General features: G+C 48.3%; 1 protein-coding gene across 2 annotated transcripts in view; it reads left to right on the forward strand.

Annotated features, from left to right (window-relative positions):
* The window catches only part of HMCN1 (hemicentin 1), a 164438-nt gene that overhangs the window by 138050 nt on the left and 7076 nt on the right, over nt 1-19312 (forward strand). For both annotated transcript variants that reach the window (XM_030953930.1, XM_030953929.1), the window contains exons 73-103: nt 139-283; nt 1017-1144; nt 1790-1946; nt 2124-2245; nt 2436-2600; nt 2778-2885; nt 3022-3159; nt 3293-3427; nt 3660-3929; nt 4408-4598; nt 4967-5180; nt 5647-5781; nt 6252-6442; nt 6939-7020; nt 8011-8280; nt 8781-8951; nt 9484-9654; nt 10155-10325; nt 10953-11123; nt 11284-11454; nt 11833-12003; nt 12221-12370; nt 12541-12678; nt 12997-13118; nt 13905-14142; nt 15246-15308; nt 16354-16473; nt 16784-16918; nt 17255-17368; nt 17636-17761; nt 18414-18542. In XM_030953930.1, the coding sequence (XP_030809790.1) occupies nt 139-283; nt 1017-1144; nt 1790-1946; nt 2124-2245; nt 2436-2600; nt 2778-2885; nt 3022-3159; nt 3293-3427; nt 3660-3929; nt 4408-4598; nt 4967-5180; nt 5647-5781; nt 6252-6442; nt 6939-7020; nt 8011-8280; nt 8781-8951; nt 9484-9654; nt 10155-10325; nt 10953-11123; nt 11284-11454; nt 11833-12003; nt 12221-12370; nt 12541-12678; nt 12997-13118; nt 13905-14142; nt 15246-15308; nt 16354-16473; nt 16784-16918; nt 17255-17368; nt 17636-17761; nt 18414-18542 (4812 nt within the window). The remainder of the gene's footprint in view (nt 1-138; nt 284-1016; nt 1145-1789; nt 1947-2123; nt 2246-2435; nt 2601-2777; nt 2886-3021; nt 3160-3292; nt 3428-3659; nt 3930-4407; nt 4599-4966; nt 5181-5646; nt 5782-6251; nt 6443-6938; nt 7021-8010; nt 8281-8780; nt 8952-9483; nt 9655-10154; nt 10326-10952; nt 11124-11283; nt 11455-11832; nt 12004-12220; nt 12371-12540; nt 12679-12996; nt 13119-13904; nt 14143-15245; nt 15309-16353; nt 16474-16783; nt 16919-17254; nt 17369-17635; nt 17762-18413; nt 18543-19312) is intronic.

Below are 19312 nucleotides of genomic sequence, written 5' to 3' on the forward strand. Positions count from 1 at the left end.
CACCCAGAGGGGTAAGAAACTTGTTCCTGTCTTTGCAGTGAGCCCAGACCCGCTGCTGCACCTCTTTTCATGTGTTCAGTTTCAATCACTGCAATGTAGAGTTACTTCTTTTGTGTCATCAGCAGTTCTCCTTTGCAGTGGCTCCCACGATCCGGAGCAGCCCCCAGACTGTCATGGTGCACATCAACACCTCTGCCCTGCTGGAGTGTGCTGCAGAAGGAGTTCCAGCCCCCAGGATCACCTGGAGGAAGGATGGGGCTGTTTTTACTGGAAACAATTCCAGGTATTGCCCAGAATTTTTAGCATAAATATTCTTCATTGCTACTTGAGAATGTATTTATTACAGAAACTTAACTAGACATTAAATTGTTCTAGAGAAAAGTAGCAGCACCTAAGGTTTCACCTTTTTGTTGTTAAGAAGGATAAAGAAATTCCTTTGGCAACCAGATATAATTATTCTGACATTAGCAATTTTGAAGAGTAAATGTGGAAGATGTTTAGATTTTTATATATACACAGAGTTTTGGGATGAAGCCAAGCAATTTAATGCAGACCAAAAACTATTCTGTATTTTCTAATACAGGAAGATTTTTATACATGTTCTAGAACCAACTTTTATTATAGTGAATGGTTTCTGTCTCCTGATCGTTTTAGAAGGAAGAAGTTTGGCATTTTCTAGAACTGAGCAAATGCTAAGGAATTCTGTTGTATTGCAAAGAAAAAGTACAGGCATTAATTAAGATTTTTAAGGTTAAATGAGAAACAATAAAAAAGGGGGTTAGCTGTTTTCTGTAAATACAGTATCTTTTATGTGAAATCACCATGTCAGCCAGATTTCATCATTTCTTTGGAAAATGCATGTGCTGGGAAAGAGTGAAATCAGTGAGAAAACTCTGTGCCCTAATTAATGCATGCTTCATTTGGGCCGTTGGTTGTGTCCCCTGAGTCATCTCTTCTGTGCTCTGGCAGGGTGCCCTGTGGATGGCTGGTGGGCAGCCCCGTTTGCTCTGTTGCAGGTATTTGGTGCTGGAGGATGGCTCCCTGCACATCCCCTGGGCTCAGGTGGCTGACACGGGCAGATACGTGTGCATGGCCACCAACGCCGCGGGCAGCGAGCGCCAGCGCCTCGACCTGCACGTCCTCGGTAGGGCTGCTCAGTCCGCTGGCTGCAGCTTCTTCTCACACAGGCAGTCTCACTTTAGCTCCTTCTTAGCTGCTCTGGTTAAAAAAAAAGGGGAGAAATTGTCAGAAAGTCACAGCTATACAGAGATGGGGCAACTGAGAGGTGTTTTAAAAGATGTTATTCCATTATCAGTCTCGTTGAAGGGTGAGACATAAGAGATGAAAACTTAACACCCTTCTATCAGAAGCCAACCTATTTCCTGGTTACAATAACTTATAAATGTTTTTCAGCCTATTAGCTTTGCCACACAATGCTGCTAATACTTCTAACACCAATCACCTATTATTTTACCCCATGTGTTCTTGCTACAATACATCTTTCACAGCTCTAATTCTCCAAAATATCTGGTCTTTTTGCAAGGCCATCTTTTGAAACTTTTTTCTAGTTCAATCTCTTTCTCAACAATGTCATCTCTATTCCATAGCCTTTCTAAGTCAGCACACGTTATCTCAGAGTTTGCACACAAATGTACAAGGCTATGTGAACTTTCAGTCAGGTTTTGAGATTTCTTTACAAATCTATTTCTCACAAGAAATGTGTGTGTGTATATATATATACACATATATATATAATTATTCTAAATAATTAGGCTTTGTTTGTCCTTAGTTCCTCCAACTATTGCTCCTGGGCAGACGAATATCACAGTTACTGTAAATGTGCAAACCACTTTGCCTTGTGAAGCCACTGGAATTCCCAGACCAGCAATTAGCTGGAAGAAGAATGGGCATCTGCTTAGTGTTGATCAGAACCAGAATACATACAGGTGAGAGGTGTTTTCTTTTTCATTGTGGGTTTCAAGTTTTCAGGGATGATTTTGGCACTTGAAAAATCTGTCTGTGCTTAAACACTACATTGCCTAGCCAGCAAATTCAGTGGGCTGACCACCTGAGAAGGAAAGAAGTATTTCAATGGCTTTTACTTTCTTTTTTTCTTTGTTCAGACTTCTGTCTTCAGGTTCCTTAGTAATCATTTCTCCCACTGTGGATGACACTGCTGTCTATGAGTGCTTTGTGTCAAATGATGCAGGAGAAGATCAAAGGGCAATTGATCTCACTGTTCAAGGTAGAGGGGATATTGCTATTACATGTGTGTGCCACCCAGAACTTCTTTGGGGTGTTCTGGTGTTGAGATGAGATTTTTATTTCATTCCTCTTTGATACTGATATTCACGAGTCCCTAGTATTTCCAAGAATTTGTAACAAAGGAATAATGAATGTGGGTGAGTAACCTTTGCCCTGCTCTTGATTTTCAGTGCCCCCATCCATAGCAGATGAAGCCACAGAGCTCCTGGTAACAAAGCTCTCTCCAGTCGTAATTTCCTGCACTGCCTCTGGTGTTCCCCTCCCCTCAGTTCATTGGACCAAAAATGGCATCAAGTTGCTTCCCAGAGGAGATGGCTACAGAATTCTCTCTTCAGGTAATGTGCTGCAGGAGATAGTGCAATCAGGCACATCCATAAGTAACGAATTACAGAAATGCAAACAATCCCCCAGAGATGCTCTCTCTGATGGCTTGGAATGAAATGAGGGATGCTGTAAGGGAGCACCCATGCCTGGAGGATGCTCTGCATGTTGTGGTGCTCTCTCTGCCCCAGGAGCTGTGGAGATCCCCTCTGCCCAGCTGGCCCATGGGGGCAGGTACACCTGCGTGGCCCGGAACGCCGCGGGCTCTGCCCACAGGCACGTCACTCTGCATGTGCAGGGTAAGCTAGGGGCTGATGAGCAAGGCTGGCAGCCAGCATTGCTACTTCAGCCTGCTCAGGTTGTACAGTTTTAGTGCTCTTCTGTATTGTCCTAGCCTTGAATGTTATGCTATTCCCTTTTTCTTTCATTCCACAGAGCCACCCGTTATCCAGGCCCAGCCAGGGACATTGGATGTCATCGTGAACAATCCCATTGTGCTGCCCTGTGAGGCCACGGGCACTCCTCAGCCTGTGATCATGTGGCAGAAGGAGGGCATCAACATCATCACCACAGGTATCCTCCCAAAGCCTGGGACCCTGCCTGCTCCTGTGACACAGACACCCATTTTCTTTTCCGGAATTTGGGTTTCTCCTCTCCTCTGATTCACCAGACCAGAAGTGTCATACTTCGATTATATCTGTTTTAGGGAACAGTTACATGGTCCAGCCAAGTGGCAGTTTGCAGATTGCCAGAGCAGCTGTGGAAGATGCTGGCACTTACATGTGTGTTGCTCAGAATCCAGCAGGCACTGCTCTGGGGAAAATCAAGCTGAAAGTTCAAGGTAAATCACCTTTTAAACTCTTTCTCTTGGTCCAAATACAATTCTGAGCTATAGAAAGGGACTTAGTGCTTTCCTGTTTGATGTGATGCTGAACAGTGCCCAGGAGGTTTATTCCCTTTAGTTCAATGTCTGTTTTAGGGCATGCTTTTACTATTAATTTCACCAAGAACTAAAGAGTTCCTTGCTTCTTACAGCATCTAATTCTTTCAGTAATTGTCTTTGTTCCTTTCAGTTCCTCCTGTTATCAAGACCCACGTGGAGGAATATGTTGTTGCCGTTGATCAGTCTGTCACTCTGCAGTGTGAGGCTGAAGGCTACCCTGGGCCAGAGATCAGCTGGCACAAGGATGGGCAGCAGATAACAGAGTCCATGAGAAGGAGAATGCTGAGCACAGGAGCTCTGCAGATCCTGTTTGTGCAGCCCGAGGACAGCGGCCGCTACACCTGCACCGCGGTGAATCCTGCGGGATCCAGCACCTCCAGCACAGAGCTGGCTGTGCACGGTAAGGAGCCCTTCCTGGCAGGATGGGGGGCACTGCAACAGCTGCTCCAGACAGGCTCAGGACTCCCCACCCCTGGAAGTGTCCAAGGCTGGGTTGGATGGGGCTTGGAACAACCTGGAATAGTCAAAGGTGTCCCTATGCACAGCAGGGAGTTGGAATGAGATGGCCTCTAAGGTCCTTTCCAGCCCAAACCATCCTGTGATTCCATGATAAATGAGACTGTAGGGAAATTATGTGTGTTACCAGTGTGACCACAGAAAGTAAGGAGCTAGGGGTGTACAGGGAGGAGTTCAGGAAAATTGTGCTACTTAATATAGGGGAGTGTTATTAAGTTGTAATATCAGCCAGTTGCTTGAATTTCGGCACACAGTCATTGATGGGAATGGACAATCCAGGAGGTCCAGGCAAAGGATTCCTTCAGTCCAGTGTTGTGCTTGGATAATACCCAGAGGAAATGTTTCTAATGACCTCTCCACAGTTCCACCCAGGATCCGCAGCATGGATACGCAGTACATGGTCACGGAGAGCTCCCAGGCCGTTCTGTCCTGTGTGGCTGAGGGGATCCCAGCACCAACAATTAACTGGAGGAAGGACAACATGCTGTTAAAAGACATAGTGGGAAAATACCAGACTGTGCCTGGTGGAGACCTCATTTTGGACAGTGTTGTGGTAAGCTCCCTGCATCTAAGCTATTACCGCACACATTTGATAGTGATAAGATCCCCTTCTGGGTTAGTCATTGTTTTATTTTGATTTCGTGTTCTTAATGTTCCAAAATAATTACAGAAGTTTCATTTTCCACTGGGGAGTAAAATCTGTGAAGAATTTGTAGTGATAAATCTTGAGGAAGGGTAAAAAGAAATGTTAGTCATCCTTCAAATACAGGGGAGTGGAAAGAGCTCAGCTGAGCATTTCTGCTGAATGCTTGTTCCAAGATTTTCAAGATTATCTTACTGATACGAGTGGCATGTGCTGTAGGATATATCCCAGCTGCAGGATAATCCCAGCTGAAATTTCCCCACCATGTTTCCTTCCAGCCTGAAGACTCTGGTAGTTACACCTGCATTGCCACCAACGCTGCTGGGGAGGACATGCACACGGTCACCCTGACAGTTCACGTGCTCCCAGCTTTCACTGAACTGCCTGGAGACGTGGCCTTGACCAAAGGAGAACAGCTCAGGTTAACCTGCAAAGCAACTGGGGTACCCGTCCCCAGAATAACGTGGACTTTTAACAATAACATCATTCCAGGTGGGTCCCTGATGGCCATTTGGCTGCAGATTATTTTCCCCTGTACAACATTGCATTTTAGGGCAGGGAAGAAGAAAACTCCAGCTGTAATAAACTGTTAGTGATTGTGTGAGGAATGTCATTAGTGTTATGCAATCATGTAATTAAACTGCCTCTCAGACAGAGCTGTAGGGTGATTAAAAGATGATCCCTCTTCTGTAGCCAGTAATGTAGCACATTAAAAACCTTCCTATCTGATGGTATTTACTCAGTATCCAGCAACTGATGCTCGAAATCACGGGACAGCTGAAGTGAACAGGTGCATGTGGGCAAATGTCACAGCAATGACTTTCTGTGCATTCCTGGAGTGTCTCAGGGATGCACAAGACCCCATGGCTGTGCTGCTGAGAGTGCAGAGATCCAAGCACTCTGTGAGCTGTGGTACATTTCAATCCCTGGAATGACCCTTTCCCTGCTCTCCCTCCAGCACAGTACGATGATGTCAACGGGCACAGCGAGCTGCTCATCGAGAGGGTGTCCAAGGAGGACTCTGGGACGTATGTGTGCTCTGCAGAGAACACAGTGGGCTCCATCAAGGCCATTGGCTTTGTGTATGTCAAAGGTACATGAAATTCAGCAGTTGTGCTTGCTGCTGGACAGCTCCATGTAACAACTGGGTTTGGATAGTGGAGTTGGAATGGAACAGGTGGGAAGGGACCTTAAAACTCGTCCAGTGCCACCCCTGCCATGGGCAGGGACACCTCCACTAGCCCAGGTTGCTCCAAGCCCCATCCAACCTGAGCTTGGACACTGCCAGGGATCCAGGGGCAGCCACAGCTTCTCTGGACAACCTGTGCCAGGGCCTCACCACCCTCACAGGGAAGAATTTCTCCACTTTGAGCCTGCTTGCTGACAGTTTAAAGCCATTCCCCCTAGTATATAATACCTTGTCAATGGCTAAATGGGAAAAATCTGAACAGGTTGAAATTGCCCCTTCAGAAAGTCAGAGGTGAGTGATCCCTGCCAGCAGTTCTCAATTAGGCACATTTTATTTTGGCTCTACTATTCCTCTGCCATGTCTTGTTTTTTAAGAGCCTCCAGTCTTCAAAGGGGATTATCACTCCAGCAGAATTGAACCCTTGGGTGGCAATGCCATGTTGAATTGTGAAGTCAGGGGAGATCCTCCTCCAACCATCCAGTGGAGCAGAAAAGGAGTAGGAGTTCAGATTAGTAACAGGATCCGACAGCTTGGGAATGGTTCCCTTGCTATCTATGGCACCGTGGTGAGTCCTGCCCCTGTACTGTGAGTGTCTGCTTTGAACTTGATTGATAAAGGTGTTCCTGATCATATTGGTTTGAAGGAGTCAGGCTAGACATTTATCCTTCTTTAACATTTTTAACATTTGTCACCTTTAACAAATGTTTTAATTCAGACTGGAATTAGCTTCAAATTATTGAGGCAAAAATCCCCATGGGGTCACAGTTCTTCCTGCCTGTCAGAAGGACTGAATTTGCATACTAATTGTTGGTGTGTGAGATCCTGGTCATGACCATTAAATGGGACCTTTGCTCCTAACCTTAAGAGAGCCTGGCTTCTACAGGTCAGCTGAAAAACAATTGCATTCTCCTTGTGCAAATCTCTTATTCCAAATCTAAATTCCTAATCTGAACAGCAAGACTCCTATTTCTCCCCATGTACTCATGTCTGTATTTTAAATTGGGATTAAAATTCTCTGCCAGGAGGGGCCTTGAAGACTGAGCCCCTGTTTTGTTCCTCAGAATGAAGATGCTGGTGACTACAAGTGCGTGGCGACCAATGACGTGGGTGTGGTGGAGCGCAGCCTGACACTGACCCTGCAGAGTAAGGCTCAAAGGGAGGCTTCTTGCCCCTTAAGGGAGTGAAAACTGCCTGTGGGGAGGTGCAGGCAGCTCCTGGGGGAGTGTTTCAGGTTGGGCACTGCCCTGGAGGTTTGGACTCATCTCCTCTTCCATAGAATCATAGAAGGGCTTGAGTTGGAAGAGACTTTAAAGATCACCTGCTGTGGGCAGGGATACCTTCCACTAGAGCTGGTTGGTCCTTGAACACTTCCAGGGGTGAGGCAGCCAAGAGCTTCTCTGGGCATCTTTCATTATGAATATGTGAGAGTCTGGTCTAAGCTCAAAGAAGAGAGGGATGTAAAGGGTGGTTGAGCCTCATCACAGAAACCAGTGTGGAATGAACTGAACCACACTCTGAAAGGGCCTGTTTCTCTTAGTTCACTCAATACAACTGGAATAAACTAGACTCTCAAGTTATATGAGGTGAATCCTTATTCTCATTGACAATATTTTATTTTTAGCAAAAATAATACGTTAGAGTTTTTCTTTGCTAGTTGGGGTGATTTCTAAACATGCCTCTCCTACTGTAGCCTCAAGCATTGTGGGTCTGTTCCTTACCCCTCAGTTGTCTCTGGGCATGAATAATATCATCTTCCTATGGGTTTTATGAAAAACAACCCATTTTAGCAATAAAGAGCATGTGCTCTTATAGCTGGGCCTTAATCTCTGCTTTAGTCCTCAGATTGCTGCACGTTCAAACCAGCTAATTGTTGGCATTGTAACGTGTCTGTTTGGTGGCACCTGGGGACGCGGTTTAGTGGTGAACATCAGTGGTGGTGCTGGGTTGATGGCTGGACTTGGTGATCTGTTTTCCAACCTTAAGGAGTGTGTGTTTCTATTTAGCCAGCAGGGGATCAGCAATAATAATTTTAGTCAAAGTAAACTGACTGGGGATTTCTCTGCACTCACTTTAGTACTAAATCAATCAGACCTGTGCCCATGTGCTGTCACCCAGGGAACCCTTTCTCTTCAGGCCCCCCAGTGATCGCTGTGGAACCGGTGGGCACCGTGCTGGAGGCTGGTGCCACGGCGGTGCTGGACTGCCAGGCCAGGGGAGAGCCCCCTCCTGCCATCAGCTGGTCCCGCCAGGGCCAGCCCCTGCTGGACAGTGACAGAGTGACCCTGCTGCCCAACGGCTCCCTGCGCATCGCCGCGCTGCAGAGGGAGGACACCTCCCAGTACGAGTGTGTGGCCAGGAACCTCCTGGGCTCTGTCCTCGTCACAGTGCCCCTCACTGTGCAGGGTAAGTGCACAAAACAGCAGACTGACTTTGAAGCTGGTAGATGACAGCATTAATCTGGATCAAATGTGGTCAACGTTCATCTTGCCCATGTTTTATGGATGAGATGTTGGATCTTATTTTCTTTATAAGCATTAAGTCTAGGGTAAGCCTAGTCTGAAGTGTCAGTGGGGTTCTCTTTCATTAAATTTTATTCTATTATACTCATCCAGCTGGGAAAGGTAGAGGCTGTGAGGGGTAAGAAACAAAAATTATAATGAAAGGGTCTTGATCCAGATCCTGTCCTCAGAACATGTCATAACTGAACTGTGTCTCTAAAGAAAATAATTTATGAGCATGTGCAGTAATTGTCTTTGAACTATGGTAAGAGATTTGTGCACAGTAATGATATGAAGTGAGGTGGATTTCCAGGGGTCAGGAGGTGCAGATTTCACTTCTCTGTGCCTGCCTAAGGGAGCTGCAGGCCCCGGCAGTGCCCAGCAGCATCCCTGCTCCCGTTGCAGTGCACGGCGGGTTCTCCAGCTGGCTGGAATGGCGAGCGTGCAGCGTCACCTGTGGCCAGGGAGTGCAGGAGCGCGTCCGGCAGTGCGACAGCCCCGTGCCGGCCAACGGGGGCCGCGGCTGCCAGGGGCCCCGCAGCGACCTGCGCAGCTGCCACCGCCAGCCCTGCCCAGGTACTGCTGCTGACACAATCCCACACGGCTCTGGGTTGGAGGGACCCCAAAGCCCATCCAGTGCCACCCCTGCCATGGGCAGGGACACCTTCCACTGTCCCAGGTTGCTGCAAGCCCTGTCCAACCTGGCCTTGGGCACTGCCAGGGATCCAGGGGCAGCCACAGCTTCTCTGGGCACCCTGTGCCAGGGCCTGCCCACCCTCACAGAGAACAATTCCTCCCAAATACCTAATCTAAATATCTCCTCTTCTAATTTAAAACCTTTCCCCCCGTGTCCTATTGCTGTCTGCCCATCTAAGTCTCCCTCCCTCTATTTTGTAAATGCTGTTTAAGTACTGAAAAGCCACAATGAATTGACACTTTTAATTTGCCTTGCATTAAGTTCCCAAACAATGGACTTTTATCACCATGGATCTTGATGGCAGATTAATTTTTCTAAGTAGTTGTAATCAATTTTGGAAGGAAAGAAGAAATTTCAATAAATATTGCAAAAATATTATTTAATGAAAACTGGGCTTTTTCTGGTTCTTAGTGGACGGGAGCTGGTCGGAGTGGGGGCTGTGGGAGGAGTGTTCAAGGAGCTGTGGCCAAGGGAACAGGACAAGGAGCAGGACCTGCAGTAACCCCCCAGCTCAGCACGGAGGGAAGCCCTGTGAGGGCAGCGCTCTGGAGTCAGTCATGTGCAACCTTAGGCCTTGCCCAGGTAAGAGAAGAGTAATTTAATCTTATTTGCACGAGGGGCTTCACATACAGGTCTGTTTGTTTCTCTAAACCCAAATTATCTCAGCTTATTTTTAGTTGCTCTTTTTTTTTTTAACTGAATGGCACGAATTCTTGAAAACAGGAATCTGGGGCAGTGTGTGGGATCAGGGACATCCCGGCTGTGTGTCTGTTCTGGGGCAGTGTGTGGGATCAGGGATATCCGGGCTGTGTGCCCGTTCTGGGGCAGTGTGTGGGATCAGGGATATCCCGGCTGTGTGCCCGTTCTGGGGCAGTGTGTGTGATCAGGGATATCCGGGCTGTGTGCCCGTTCTGGGGCAGTGTGTGGGATCAGGGATATCCGGGCTGTGTGCCCGTTCTGGGGCAGTGTGTGGGATCAGGGATATCCAGGCTGTGTGCCCGTTCTGGGGCAGTGTGTGGGATCAGGGATATCCGGGCTGTGTGCCCGTTCTGGGGCAGTGTTTAGCTGTGCTGCCCTTGCAGTGGCCGGCGAGTGGAGCCCCTGGGGCCCCTGGGGGCCGTGCAGCACCTCGTGCGGGAAGGGCAGCCAGACGCGGCCGCGGCTCTGCACCAGCCCGGCCCCGGCGCACGGCGGCCCCCGCTGCCCGGGCCCCGACACGCAGCTCCAGCTCTGCTTCCGCCGCCGCTGCCCAGGTGAGACCAAACTTCCCCTTCCCGCCCCCCGTTCTGCTTCGCTCGTGGTTAACGCTTTCTGGTTCTAAAAGTCTAATCCCTGAAAAAACTCCTCTTCAAGCTTTTTATTGTCATTGACTGTCACTACATAGCATCTGCTATAGAACCTGCAAATGGACCCCACCTCTTCTCCAGGTGAACACCCTAAGCTCTCCCAGAGAGAGCGAGCTTTAAGGTCCTTTCCAACCCTAAGCTGGCTCCAGAGGAGAGGGTCTCTAGCCCTGGGAGCAGCTCTGGGGCCTCCTCTGGACCCTCTCCAGCAGCTCCATGTTCTTCTGTGCTTCTGGCCCTGGGGCTGGAGCAGCTCTGCAGGTGGGGTCTCACCTGAGAAGGGCAGACAGGCTTAATCCCCTCTCCCCTGCTGCCCACAGGGGGAGTCAGCCCAGGGCATGGGGGGTTCTGGTCCCACCTCGCATGGCCAGGGCTGGTCCAGCTCTCACCCACTCCCAGGTCCCTGGGGAGAAATCCCTGAGTGGCTGAGATGCTGTAGAGAGGCAGTGCCATCCATGTTTATTTTCCCTGATGTAGCACTGCTGTGCTGTGTTTCTGCTGGACTCAGGGCTGTAACTGCTGTGCCTCTCTCCCCAGTGGATGGGAAGTGGTCCCCATGGAGCAGCTGGAGCTCCTGCAGCGTGTCCTGCGGGGGAGGCAGCAGGCAGAGGACGCGCCACTGCTCCGACCCAGCCCCGCAGTTCGGGGGACACAAGTGTGAGGGGAGTGACATACAAATGGATTTTTGCAACAGTGATCCTTGCCCAGGTGAGTGTTTTGGGTTGGGCTGTTCACCCACTCTCTGGGTTTGGTGGTTTTCTTTTGGGGAAAAAAAACTAAGAAGTTACTCTCCAACAAAAGTACTTTTCTAGCTTGACTGTCTGGTTTTAAATCCCTGAGGAAGATCAAATCTGACTTATTCTTGCAGTTCATGGCAACTGGGGCCCGTGGAGCAGCTGGGGAACTTGCAGTCGGACGTGCAACGGGGGCCAGACAAGGCGGTACCGGAGCTGTGACAACCCACGGCCGGCCAGCGGTGGCAGGGCCTGTGCTGGGGCTGACGTGCAGATCCAGAGGTGTAGCACAGACCTGTGCCCAGGTCAGTGCTCACAGCAGCAGTGGCAATGCAGCTTTCCCCGGGAGGCATCAGGGGATATTCCACATGACAAATGTAGGCCACCTGTGGAAGTGTCCCAGGCCAGGTTGGACTGGGCTTGGAGCATTCTGGGACAGTGGAAGGTGTCCCTGCCTGTGGTAGGGGTGGGACTGAATGAGCTTTAAAGTCCCTCCAACCCAAACCAGTCTGGGAATCTGTGTTTCTGATGGCAGGAGTGTTCACACCTGCCTGTTACAATGGTTTTGTTGTCCTTTGAGCTGTCCCTTTAGAACCTTGGTTCCTCCAGGAAGGAATTGACTTCAGCATAACTGATACAGCCTGAAGCATTTAAATTGAAAAATTGCTTTCTTTATTCTGCAGTGAATGGAAACTGGGGGCAGTGGCAATCATGGAGCCAGTGCTCTGCTTCCTGTGGAGGAGGAGAGCAGACCCGAGTGCGCCTGTGCAACAGCCCAGCCCCATTGAATCGTGGCCGTCCTTGCCCTGGGGACTCCTCCCAGATATCCAGGTGCAACACCCAAGCATGTCCTGGTGAGTATTTACAGCCTGCCTGCAGTGACAGTGTGCTGAAAGTCTGTGGCACTCCTGATTTCACTGGTGCTATCTCTCATCTTGGCCAGTTGACTGGGTAATTTAATTGTTTGGGCTTAAATCTGCCCTGCCCAGCTCAGTTCTCTCTTCCCCTAAAATACCCAACAACATTTATCACATGGGGTTGTGTTTTGCCTCTCCTCCATCCCCTGCACAGGTGGGCCTGCACGTGCCAAGGGCAGCATCATTGGCAATATCAATGATGTGGAATTTGGGATTGCTTTCCTGAACGCCACAGTAACGGACAGCCTGGATTCTGACACCAGAGTGATACAGGCAAAGATCACAAATGTCCCTCGGACCCTTGGTAGGCCTCTTTGACTTTGATCAATTTTTTCTCTGAATACACCAATACCTATGGTCTTCTGGTTTAAATCTGAAGGGTTACACTAGTTCTAGATCTTCATATTTGGCTCCTGTGCATGTGGGTCTGTGATGAGATCAAAGCTCCCCGATTATCTGTGGTGTTTCCTTCAGGCCCAGCGATGAGAAAGCTCGTTTCCATACTCAGCCCGGTTTATTGGACAACTGCCAAAGAAATAGGGGAAGCAATGAATGGGTTTACACTCACTGATGCTGTCTTCAAGAGAGAAACTCAAGTGGAGTTTGCAACTGGTGAGTTGCCTGGGGTAGATCAGCTCTTTCTATGTCCAGTAAGCCAGATAGATGCTTCATTTCTTAAAAGACAGCAGAGGACCATTTGGGTCTTGTGCTTACACTAATATTTTCAGACTGGCTGTAGCCTTCTGAGTCTTTATTCCATCTTTTAGAGCTGTAGTTTGAAATGTGTCATGTTTTTTCTCATTGGCATGGTACACCTTATAAAATGTAAGTATAAATAACTGGTCAGGGGACTGCAGTTTTGATTCCATGTGGCTTTTGGGAGTCACTGCTGGGAATGTGTGCCAAATGAGTGTGCTGTTAAACTGCCAGGTGAGATCCTGCGCATGACACACGTCGCCCGGGGCCTGGACACGGACGGGGCCCTGCTGCTGGATGTTGTTGTGAGTGGCCACGTGCTGCAGCTCCAGTCGGTGGCTGATGTCAGTGTCAAGGTAAAGCTGCTTCAGGTACCACCCCTGCTCTCATGCATCTGAACTTCTTTCACTCAGAGGAAAGCAGGAAACACTGAATCCTGCAACCGCCTGTATTGTATGTGACTTCTTTTGTGCCTGGTTGAACTGATGAGGCTGATGTTGCCTTTGAAAGCAGAAAGTTCTCATGAGGAGGGTGGTGTTAGTCTCTCAAGAGTTTGAGGTGTTGGCAGGTAGTGTTGAGGAGGGTCTTCAGGGCAGTTATTGATGGCTGGCATGTCAGGGTTGCTTTCGGCAGAGCTAGAAAGGTGCATCTTTAACCTCTCTTAGTAATTAGTAACAGTATTTTACTGTATTAATCCCACCATGCAGTAAATATACCTGAAGTTGTTGATATTTTGTAAAACTGCAATATGTAGTATGTCCAATATTTATACCCTGTTTCAGTGACAGAATTTTTCTCCACCACTTGTTTATTTAGCACATTTGTCAGCATCTGAATAAAAACCAAATACTTTAACCTCAAAAGATTGTTATTGAGGAGTAAGATATTTTTTAGAAATCTTCTGCTCTGGCTTCCACCATGAGGATCCTCAGTACATCAGTCTGTATCTTTTTTTAAAGTAACAGACCAGGCAGTGTTAGGATTCAACAGTTAAAATAAGAGTGAAAAGGACCTGTGTGTGTGCAATACCCTTTGTTCACTGGTTAAAACGAGCCCCTTTGTCCAGCACATCTCCCAGCTCTGAAGCACAGGCCCAGGTGGTGCTGGTGTGGGAGCAGCTGAAGGCCAGGGTTGTGTTGCAGGATTACACAGAGGATTACATCCAGACGGGCCCTGGGCAGCTGCATGCGCACTCCACGCGGCTCTTCACGGCAGATGGGGTCAGCGTTCCCTACACGTGGAACCACTCCATCACCTACGACCCCTCCAAGGGCAGGATGCCCTTCCTGGTGCAGACCCTGCGCGCTGCCTCCATCACCACAGAGTACCACCCGCTGCAGGAGACCGTGGCTTTCAAAATCCAGGCTTCCATTGCAAAAGGTATTGTTCTAGGCCTTCCCAGGAATCAAACAATGGGGAAAGAGTATCTTCTCTTCCTAGGATTCATTGAGTCACCGTAGTCTCAAAAGAAAATTCTGTGAAACTTGGGTAGCTGTAGTGTAAATCACAGGACCTTGTTGATGTAACCCTTAATTAACTATTAGTTAGCACTGCTGTCTGCTGGCTTTTATGACCCTGAGTGACCAAAGGGGACAGGCATGGATTTAGGTGAGCAGAATTTCCTTTGAGAAGCTCTAATTAATGAGCAAACTGGCCTGTTACTTCTTTTAATGCTGTTTGACCTCTTTTTTTTTAATGTGGCAGGGAAATTACTCAGCTTTGGAAGTAAATGAAACAGAGGGATTGCCTGTCTCATTCTTTCTTTTCAGTAACAAGATTCTAAATTAAGTAAAATAAGGGTTTTCCCACTTGCCAGACTAGGGACTCATTGTACAATTTGAAAACCAAATACATTTTTTTTTCTAATTTAAAAAGAGGTGATAAAGGGGAGTCTCTGGCTCAAGATATGCCTGTGATTAGATCTGGCTAAGCGTTTACTAACTTGCATTTATTTCTTCCAACAATTAATATACTGATGTTTGGGATTTTTTTAAATTTCATTTTTTTAATTTCAGTTTTCAAGCAGGCAAAGCCCTGTGTCCTTTGAGTAGTCTCTCCCTGAGATTTTCATTGCAGTTTGTAGTACATGGTTGTCTTCTACAGTGACCTCCTAAGATTTGTACATGGTGACATTTATTTGGTTTGGGTCTACTGTTCTCTTGTTATGTGAAGTAAAACTGAATGGTCTTTATTCTTTCAATAAGAAACTTTCCAGGGTGCATTAGGCTGGGATGGGACTTGCAGCTCACTCTGAGGGGACCCCCACACACCTGTTCAGTGTTATTCAAACCAGCACAAGCCATGCAATACTGACTTTTGATGTCAAAGCAGAAAAACCACTAAAGGCTGGATTTAAAAGTTTCTGCTTTGGTGTTGAAATATAATAAATACTGTAAAATTGCTGGGCTGCAGTTCTTAGTGTTAAAGTAATGAAATGGCCATATTTTTATCCACAAGTGATGTGTGCTTCCTTTATCATACAGGGGACCGGAGCAACCAGTGCCCTGCAGGGTTTGCTTTGGATTCGTCTGGGCCTTACTGCTCAGGTGAGGACTGGCACGGGTGGTGTGACCATGGACTCCTGGAGTGCTTTGGGTGGGAATGGGCCTTAAAGATCCCCTATTTCCATGCCTGCCACGGGCAGGAACACCTTCCACTAGCCCAGGGTGCTCCAAGCCCTGTCCAGCCTGGCCTTGGACACTTCTTGGACAGTTTCTCTGGCACCCTGTGCCAGGGCCTCCCCACCATCTCAGGGAACAATTCCTTCACAGTATCCCATCTATCCCTGCCCTCTGGCAGTGGTTATCCATTCTCCTTTTCCTGTGACTCCAGGCCCCTGTAAACAGTCCCTCTCCAGCTCTCCTGGAGCTGCTTTAGGCGCTGGAAGGGGCTTTAAAATTTCCATGAAGCCTTCCCTTCTCCCGTAAACACCTCCAGCTTTCCCAGGCTGGCTTCAGAGCAGGGGGGCTCCAACCCTTGGCACATCTCCATGGTGTCCTCTGGACCTGCTCTAAGAGGTCCTTGTGCTGAGGGCTCCAGAGCTGGACACATTATTAAACACCAGAACCTACATCCCCTTTATACAGAGTTCAAAGTATGCACTTCAAAAAGTGTGAGTTATCCTTGCTAGAAGGGTGTGGATCCAAGGGCAGCTGAAGATGTTACTTCTGTCCTCACCTACAATATGAGTAGTGCCTAGACAGCTTTTAAATCAGTACTCCAGGTACACCTGGAGGACACTGAGCCTGCAAAGCAATGAAAGACTTGGATGACCTGTGTGGAGGAAAGGCTGAGTGTTGGCACCTCAGACAGGAGCCCACATGTTCCTGCTTGGGAGATGGAGGTGGAGAGAAGCACATGAGCACCCTGGCTGTCTCTCTAAGAGTCAGGGTTGTTTTAGGGAGAAATCATCTGAGATAATTTTGTGGACTTATTTCATTACCTCTTGAAAGATTGCAGATGAAGGGAATTGCTGGATCTGGTTTTGCCCTGTGGGCTTTACTTGTTGCACACCTCTGAGGAAGGATCGGATTGGAGTAGTTTGACTGATTGGGAAGTCTCACTGGTTTTTCAAACACTTTCTTGTTCCAGATGAAGATGAATGTGCTGTGGGAAATCCTTGTTCCCACACCTGTCACAATGCTGTGGGATCCTACTACTGCTCCTGTCCCAAAGGCTTCACCATCTCTGCTGATGGCAGAACGTGTCAGGGTAAGAAGGGCGCTGCTGGGGTCAGCTTGGATACAAATGACCTTTAGATAATTGAAGGCCTTAAAAGTGCCTCAAGAGGCACTTTAATTGCTAAGGAGAGATTTTATTCAGGCCGTTTTCTCATTATAAGAACACAATTTATTGGTGGTATTCTATTTCATAGCTGAATGTACTTGTGGTCACTACTTGGGACACTTCAGCACCAGCAACTAGAAACACTACTTGTGCTTCTAGTCGCTGGTGCTGAAGGCACAGGTTGGTGTGTCCCTGTGCTGGCTGGGCAGGGTTTGCAGCTCGTTTCCCATTGCAGACATCGACGAGTGTGCTCTGGGGGGGCAGAGCTGCCATGCAGGACAGGACTGTGAGAACCTGCCCGGCTCCTTCCGCTGCGTGCTGCGCTGCGGGAGCGGCTTCCGACGGACGCCCGACGGCTTCAGCTGCCAAGGTACACCTCGGGGATCAGCTCTCTGCAGCTGGCAATGCTGCTCTCTGCAGCTGAAACTCACGTTAGAGGCACCTCCAAGTACCTGTCTATACATTTTCATTCCTAAGGTTGTGGATTTTTGAGGGCTTGGTTTTTCTATAGGTTTGTTTTGTTTTTTAATCTTAAAATTCTGTCAGGGAAGAAATTAGCATTCTTGGGTTTGTGTCCCATGTGAATTTTCTTGTGCAAAGATGGGAGAGCAGCAAACACCTGAGCAGAACTCAGCCAAACCCTGCTCAGGTAGTGCCCACAGGGTAAGTCCCAGCCCTGGTGCCAAGGATTTGTGTTGTTCTACAGATATTAACGAGTGTCAAGAGTCCAACTCCTGCCATCAGCGTTGCTTCAATACCATAGGAAGTTTCCACTGTGGCTGTGACCCAGGATTCCAGCTGAAGGGCAGAAAATGCGTAGGTAGGGATGAAGTTCTGAATGTCCATTCCCTCTTTCCAGTAGACAAAGTTCAACATTTATTTGCTGCTCTATTGCCTTATAAAAGAAAATGCTGTTATGGATGTACATTTTGGAATCTGTCAAGCAGCACTGAAAACCACAGGTAGCAAGAATTGGGCTGACTGATCCATGTGCATGAAGTGATTCAATGTGTGGATACAGGGTAATTTCATTACATAATTAAGTCCAATCTTGCTTTTTTTTTTTTTTGGCTTTTGTTTGAATAAGATGTCAATGAGTGCAGGCAGAATGTGTGCAGGCCTGATCAGCTCTGCAAGAACACCCGTGGTGGCTATAAGTGCATTGATCTGTGTCCCACTGGAATGACCAAAACAGAGAACGGGACTTGCATTGGTGAGTAGAAGCATTAATGCACTGTGTGGCTCCGGAAAACACAGGAACAATGATGATATTTATTTTTATAAATAATCTTGAAGATTGTCCATCTTCAATTATTAATATTTGCACATACTAAAGCAGCAACTTGTTTTTGCTTATGGAGCATCTGTATTTAACTTTGTAGTTGGTATTAAAAAGCAGGTGCATCCTTGCCACCTCTAGTTTTCCATTGTTCTTAAGCAAGAACAGTAAGATTTCCCTTGGTGTGTCTTTTCTGTGTTGGAACCTTGATTTCTCTCAGTTATTCATTGACTGAAATGTTTTGCTCTGTGGGAATGATTTCTTAAGAGTTTGCCTCAGGAGCTCTCAATCAAGATCACAGGTTATCCTCCCTGCTTATCAGGGAGGGTTTTAAGCACAGCTGATGTTGTAGGTGGTACCAAAGCTTTGGTTCCAGTGGAATCATGGGATGATTTGGGCTGGAAGGGACCTTAAAAATCACCTATTTCTACCCCTTGTTGTGAGCGAGGACACCATCCACCATGCCAGGTTCCTCCAAGCCCCATGCAGCCTGTCCCTGGACAGCTGCAGGGATGGAGCAGCCCCAGGTTCCTCCCGCGGTGGGGCTGTTGCAGAGCTGTGACTGTTGCCTTGCCGTGTGCTGCAGATGTTGACGAGTGCCGCTCGGGGTCGCACCAGTGCCGCTACAACCAGCTGTGCGAGAACACCCGCGGCAGCTACCGCTGCGTGTGCCCGCGAGGATTCCGCGCCCAGGGCACCCACAGGCCCTGCGTGGGTAAGCTGCCACTCACTCCTGTGCTCTGCTTTGCCTGGCTTTCTGCTGCAACACACCAGCAGTGCTGTCCCTGGGCGACACCATGCTGCAGAGACAAGTTTGCTCTGCATTTCCAAATTGGCCGTCTAAAACAAAGCATTTTGTTCTAAACAAACAGTTGGAGCTAAATGGTTCCAAACAGAGATTGGTTTGGGGCTGTGCTTTGAAAACAAAGTGTAAAAGGGTCTCAGAGCACTGGTGGATGGATATGGCAAATGACCACTCTACAGGAGGTTTCAGTCATAAAAAATCAGGTGGGGTTTGTTGATGTGCTGGCTGTGCCCTGGCTCAGCCCTGAAGGCAGTCACACAGGGAGTCATGTGGCTTCCCCTAGGGAGCACACCCCAAGGAGCTGCAAGAGGCCCAGCAGACCCAGAACAGACTTTGGCTCCTGAACATCCCAAGTACACCTATCCCCCCGATTGGGACTGCCAGGGGTGTTCCCCAGCAGGCAGAGCACAGGGAACTGATCTGCATTTCTCCCTCAGTGCTCCCCTCCTGGCATGGGTGGCTCCCAGCAGGGAAGGAATAGGATCCCTGGCACTCACAGGAATGCCAGCCATGCAGTCACTCCCTGTGCCATCTTGGCATAAAGCCACCCAGGGTTTTATCCCATGTTACAGGAGGCTCTGGAGCTCTGATGTTGGAGCAAGAGAGTTTAATGTGTGGGGCCAGGGCAAGTGGATAAGCACTTCCCCTGGCATTTAAGAGACTTCGGGAAGGCAGTAGGA

The sequence above is a fragment of the Camarhynchus parvulus genome, chromosome 8 (assembly GCF_901933205.1).
Source record: "Camarhynchus parvulus chromosome 8, STF_HiC, whole genome shotgun sequence".
Taxonomy (NCBI): Eukaryota; Metazoa; Chordata; class Aves; order Passeriformes; family Thraupidae; genus Camarhynchus; species Camarhynchus parvulus.